The sequence below is a fragment of the Siphateles boraxobius genome, unplaced genomic scaffold, assembly GCF_051911475.1.
Source record: "Siphateles boraxobius isolate OS27281-9 unplaced genomic scaffold, OSU_SipBor_1 242, whole genome shotgun sequence".
In the NCBI taxonomy this organism is placed as follows: domain Eukaryota; kingdom Metazoa; phylum Chordata; class Actinopteri; order Cypriniformes; family Leuciscidae; genus Siphateles; species Siphateles boraxobius.
Genome location: NW_027508858.1, coordinates 342501 through 350000, shown reverse-complemented (window position 1 = coordinate 350000; position 7500 = coordinate 342501). Strand labels below are relative to the sequence as shown.

At 46.9% G+C, this 7500-nt stretch overlaps 1 protein-coding gene across 1 annotated transcript in view; it reads left to right on the top strand.

Moving 5' to 3' along the window:
* The window catches only part of LOC143749363 (serum response factor-like), a 20542-nt gene that overhangs the window by 8381 nt on the left and 4661 nt on the right, over positions 1 to 7500 (top strand). Inside the window, exon 5 of the mRNA XM_077241890.1 lies at positions 6243 to 6319. Coding sequence (XP_077098005.1) covers positions 6243 to 6319 — 77 coding nt within the window. The remainder of the gene's footprint in view (positions 1 to 6242; positions 6320 to 7500) is intronic.

The following is a 7500-nucleotide window of genomic DNA, read 5'->3' as shown; positions in this document are numbered from 1 at the left end:
CATATGCACACACATGCACACACTGGCACACACTGGCACACACTGTCACACACATGCACACACTGGCACACACATGCACACACTGTCACACACATGCACACACTGGCACACACATGCACACACTGGCACACACATGCACACACTGTCACACACATGCACACACTGGCACACACTGTCACACACATGCACACTCTGTCACACACATGCACACACATGCACACACTGTCACACACATGCACACACTGTCACACACATGCACACACTGGCACACACATGCACACACATGCACACACTGGCACACACATGCACACACTGTCACACACATGCACACTCTGTCACACACATGCACATACTGGCACACACATGCACATACTGGCACACACATGCACACACTGGCACACACATGCACACACATGCACACACTGGCACACACATGCACACTCTGTCACACACATGCACACTCTGTCACACACATGCACACACTGGCACACACATGCACATACTGGCACACAAATGCACACACTGGCACACAAATGCACACACTAGCACACACATGCACACACTGGCACACACATGCACACACTGGCACACACTGGCACACACATGCACACACTGGCACACACATGCACACACTGGCACACACATGCACATACTGGCACACACATGCACATACTGGCACACACATGCACACACTGGCACACACTGTCACACACATGCACACACTGGCACACACATGCACACACTGTCACACACATGCACACTCTGTCACACACATGCACACACTGGCACACACATGCACATACTGGCACACAAATGCACATACTGGCACACACATGCACACACTAGCACACACATGCACACACTGGCACACACATGCACACACTGGCACACACATGCACACACTGGCACACACATGCACACACTGGCACACACATGCACACACTGGCACACACTGGCACACACATGCACACACTGGCACACACATGCACACACTGGCACACACATGCACACACTGGCACACACTGGCACACACATGCACACTCTGTCACACACATGCACACACATGCACACACTGTCACACACATGCACACACTGGCACACACATGCACACACATGCACATACTGGCACACACATGCACACACTGGCACACACATGCACACACTGGCACACACATGCACACTCTGTCACACACATGCACACACTGGCACACACATGCACACACTGGCACACACATGCACACACACTGGCACACACATGCACACTCTGTCACACACATGCACACACTGGCACACACATGCACACACATGCACATACTGGCACACACATGCACACACTGGCACACACATGCACACACTGGCACACACATGCACACACTGGCACACACATGCACACACTGGCACACACATGCACACACATGCACACACTGGCACACACATGCACACACTGGCACACACATGCACACACTGGCACACACATGCACACACTGGCACACACATGCACACACTGGCACACACATGCACACACTGGCACACACGTGCACACACGTGCACACACTGGCACACACATGCACACGCATGCACACACTGGCACACGCATGCACACACTGGCACACGCATGCACACACTGGCACACACATGCACACACTGGCACACACATGCACACACTGGCACACACATGCACATACTGGCACACACATGCACACACTAGCACACACATGCACACACTGGCACACACATGCACACACTGGCACACACTGGCACACACATGCACACACTGGCACACACATGCACACACTGGCACACACATGCACATACTGGCACACACATGCACACACTGTCACACACATGCAGACACTGGCACACACATGCACACTCTGGCACACACATGCACACACTGTCACACACATGCACACACTGGAACACACATGCACTCACTGTCACACACATGCACACTCTGGCACACACATGCACACACTGTCACACACATGCACACACTGGAACACACATGCACTCACTGTCACACACATGCACACTCTGTCACACACATGCACACACATGCACACACTGTCACAGACATGCACACACTGGCACACACATGCACACTCTGTCACACACATGCACACACATGCACACACTGGCACACACATGCACACACTGTCACACACATGCACACTCTGTCACACACATGCACATACTGGCACACACATGCACATACTGGCACACACATGCACACACTGGCACACACATGCACACACTGTCACACACATGCACACACTGGCACACACATGCACACTCTGTCACACACATGCACACTCTGTCACACACATGCACACACTGGCACACACATGCACATACTGGCACACAAATGCACATACTGGCACACACATGCACACACTGGCACACACATGCACATACTGGCACACACATGCACATACTGGCACACACATGCACACACTGGCACACACATGCACACACTGGCACACACATGCACACACATGCACACACTGGCACACAAATGCACACACTGGCACACACATGCACACACATGCACACACATGCACACACTGGCACACACATGCACACACTGGCACACACATGCACACACTGGCACACACATGCACACACTGGCACACACATGCACACACATGCACACACTGGCACACACATGCACACACTGGCACACACATGCACACACGCATGCACACACTGGCACACACATGCACATACTGGCACACACATGCACACACGCATGCACACACTGGCACACACATGCACACACTGGCACACACATGCACACACTGGCACACACATGCACACACTGGCACACACATGCACACACATGCACACACATGCACACACTGGCACACACTGGCACACACATGCACATACTGGCACACACTGGCACACACATGCACACACTGGCACACACATGCACACACATGCACACACTGGCACACACTGGCACACACATGCACATACTGGCACACACATGCACACACTGGCACACACATGCACATACTGGCACACACATGCACATACTGGCACACACATGCACACACTGGCACACACATGCACACACTGGCACACACATGCACACACTGGCACACACATGCACACACTGACACACATGCACACACTGGCACACACTGGCACACACGTGCACACACTGGCACACACGTGCACACACTGGCACACACGTGCACACACTGGCACTCACGTGCACACACTGGCACACACGTGCACACACTGGCACACACGTGCACACACTGGCACACACATGCACACACTGGCACACACATGCACACACTGGCACACACATGCACACACTGGCACACACATGCACACACTGGCACACACTGGCACACACGTGCACACACTGGCACACACGTGCACACACTGGCACACACGTGCACACACTGGCACACACGTGCATATACTGGCACACACATGCACACACTGGCACACACATGCACACACTGGCACACACATGCACACACTGGCACACACATGCACACACTGGCACACACATGCACACACTGGCACACACATGCACACACTGGCACACACATGCACACACTGGCACACACATGCACACACTGAGACAGAATCAGTTTTATTCTTGGTACCGATTCTCAGCCTTAAATAAACCAAAACAGAGCCACACCTGAGCCGTGTCTACCACAGTCCCCAAACAGAATTATCTTTTATACATTGTATACTTCTTTATATTTTTTTTACAGTAATTGCCATTATTTGTTGTGTTACATGTTTTTGTAATATTCTACAACCCCAAATCAGAAAAACTTGGGACATTCTATTTAAATTCTATTTAAACTTTTTTTAACTGAAGAAAAGTTTTCCAATGTTTTCACTGACCAACATAATTGTATTTTGTAAATATGAAAAAATTTTGATTTTGATGGCTGCAGCACACCCCAAAAAAGTTGGGACAGAGACATGTTTACCACTGTGTCACTTCACCTTTCCTTATAATTACACTTTTTAATCATTTGGGAGTTGAGGATACTAATTGTTGGAGTTTTGAATAGTGGAATATTTGTCCAATCTTGTCTGATACGAGACAGCCGCTCAACAGTCTGTGGTCATCTGTGCCTGATTCTCCTTTTCATGATGGGTCATACATGTTCCATAAGATCATATCTGGACTGCAGTAAACAGGAGGAAATGGTGCAGAGTGTCTAGAACCCACTCAGTTTTAGCATGTGCAGAATGAGGCCTGGCATTGTCTTGCTTCCCAGGAAAGATGTCATCTTGATGGCAGTTTATGTCTCTGTACAATCCAAATACATGCCTCCATGTAAATGTTACCTTCACAATAATGCAAGTTACCCATACCGTTTGCACTGATGCACCTCAATACCAGCACAGATGTTTGCTTTTGCATCTGTCGCTGGTGTAAGTCTGGTTGGTCCCTTTCGTCTTTGGGACTGAGAACTCGATGTCCATTTTCTCCCCAAAACAAGCTGAAACATGGACTCATCTGACCACCGCACACATTCCCACTGTCTTCAGACCATCTGAGATGAGCTCAGGCCCAGAGAACTCGCCGGCATCTCCACATAGAGCTGATGTGAAGCTTTCTCCTTGCGTAACAGAGATTCAAGTGGCATTTCTGAATGCAGAGTCAGACTGTGTTCAGTGAAAACGGTTTTCCAAATTACTCCTGAGCACATGTGACTTTATTTAACGGATTAGCATGATGGTATCTTGTGCAATGCCATCTGAGGGGTCAAAGGTCACACACATTCAACAGAGGTCTCCTGCCTTACCGTACACAGACTGAGATTTCTCTGGATTCCCTGAATCTTGTGACAATATTATGTATGGAAGATGATGAAAGACATAAATGCATTGCAATCTTGCATTGAGAAATGTGATTTTTTAATTGTTTGATAATTCTCTCATGATATTTGGCACAAAGTGATGAGCCATGACCCATCTTTGCTTAAACAGACTGAGAAGCACTTTTACACCCAAACACGATTCCCTCAACTATTACCAGTTCACCTGCTCATCGTGGACTGTTTCAAAAGAGTTGGAGAATCTTTTCACTTTTATTTGGTCTCTGTCCCAACTTTTTTGGGGTGTGTTGCAGCCATCAAGATCAAAATTTGTTCATATTTACAAAATACAATTATGTTGGTCAGTGAAAACATTGGAAAACTTTTCTTTGTACTTTTGTCAGTTAAAAAAAGTTCAAATAGAATAAAAAAAATTACAGATTCTTGATTTTAATGTATTTTACAAAATGTCCCAACTTTTTCTGATTTGGGGTTGTATGTAAACACAATCATTTCAATAAACTACATTAAATTGAATAAAAAAATCTCACACACAAGCGTACAGTCTATAAGACCAGACAGACAGTGTAATCACAATAATGTTTTTGATTGCAGAAGATGTCAGAAAGTTGTGACTACTTGTGATCAGATCGACTAAAACGCTTAATACCAGCTGGAAACAGTGTGTGACGATTAAAGATCGCTGTTAGAGTTTATAATCTCACAGGTGGACTCCACACACACCTGCACACACACACAGGCTCTTCTTTGCTGCTTTTAAGCTAAGTTGAGCTGCATAAGACTGCCCCCTACAGGACTTACATACTCATATTCAGCTGTTCACTTTTAAATCCCACATGGCAATTATTTCTGGCCCACTTCCGGTCCACATATCATAAAGAATGACGGCCCTGTAATGCCCAGATCTGGACAATGGTCGAATAGTGTATTACTGGCCTGAGTCTCAGCCGTGTAATGACCCGTAACTGGCCCGTAACTGGGCCTGAACAGGTTTTAGTATTGGTACATATAATAAAATGATGCACTTCCTGGTGAACAAAATAAATAAAATACCTCACGATAATGGTGAAATGATCACAGAGATTATAATCAGTTCAAAATGTTAAAGTGTAGCATTGTTTAAAATTAATCTTTGAATTGATAAGTTATAAGTGAGTGTGTTAGTATGAGTGTGTTAATGTGAGTATGTTAGTGAGTGAGTGTGTGTGTGTGTGTGTGTGTGTGTGTGTGTGTGTGTGTGTGTCATCACCTTTATTTATACAGCGCTACAGAGTGTTTCAAAGCAGCTTTACAGAGAAAACAGGAAAATAATGCAACACAGTTTGTTTCCAGAAGAAAATGGCGTCACAGCCCAGTTTAAGTTAAGCTGAGATATAAAGACAAGTTTTTGTGTGTGTGTGTGTGTGTGTGTGTGTTCAGGTGGTGTTCCTCAGGTGTTCCTCACGGCTCCTCCAGGAACGGTTCAGATTCCCGTCTCAGCGGTGCAGCTTCATCCAGTACGGCAAGATCAACACTTCACAAGTGAAACTCTCAATATTCTCTCGTTACCCAGCATGCACCTCACTGCACTAATGCACCGTGGCCTGCAGGAGGCGCTGTGATGATGCATGAGCACTTCAGTCCTGCACACACACACTGATGCTGCGTCTCAATTCACACACTTATACTACGCCCTAATAGTATGTACTCTTTTTGTGAATAAAAAGTGCATACCTAAAGGAGAACTCCGGGCAATTTTTAAGTTCAATATTGATCGTTAGACCTTTGTGAGTACTGACTATAGAAAAAAAAAACGGATTGGTGATTGCAACACAGAGATGTTCCCCCAAATGCCCAGAGCTCCCCCTCAGCTAAAACGGCAGTAATGAGGGCACATACATAACGAGTGTCTTTGTGCCACTTAACAGACACAAAATGCAATTAAAATGTCTGTCCAACATGAACAGGGCCCTTACATGTGAACAAGATGCGTTTAGCAACTTAGCCATTGTTTAAATTCACCTAAATACTGTTTTAGACAGCTAGCTGTAGCATCGCGCTGAAGTCCTGTGGGAACTCAGTTGTAGGAAGGTAAATAGCAGTGTGCAGGTGAAGAAGAAATGGTTCGCGTTTGTGCCGTACAAGGATGACAACACAGACACAACACAGCGCCCAAATGGAAGGATAAAAAAAGTTTACATTACCTACAGTGGTTGCACACGTCTTCGTCCATGGAATCACTTTTTTCTTCAACCGGCCCCGCTGTGTTGTGTCTGTGCAGTCATCCTTGTCAAAGTGTTCGCTGCAAATGCGGTAATCTTTAGCGCGCAGTACTTGTATGGGAGTTTGCGCATCAAGTTGAAGGACAACTAGCCACAACTGCGGAATCTCGAGGTCATGGAAAGGAAGACGATGAAAATAAGTTCTTGTATTTTCGCATTCTGTTGCCATAATTCGGAACGGCACAAACGCAAACCATTTCTTCTTCACTTGTGAGCAACTCTCCGATCACCAGTCTTCACACACTACGCTCCTCCCACCTGCACACTGCTATTTCTCTCTCGCGCGCCGTTTTGCTACAGCGATTCTCAAGAATTGTTGCAGTTTCGAATCACCAGTACACTGAACCGAAAACTGTTTCTTTCGGACCCGTCATCTGAGAACTGATGATCCCCGCGGGATGAAAGAATTTACGTCA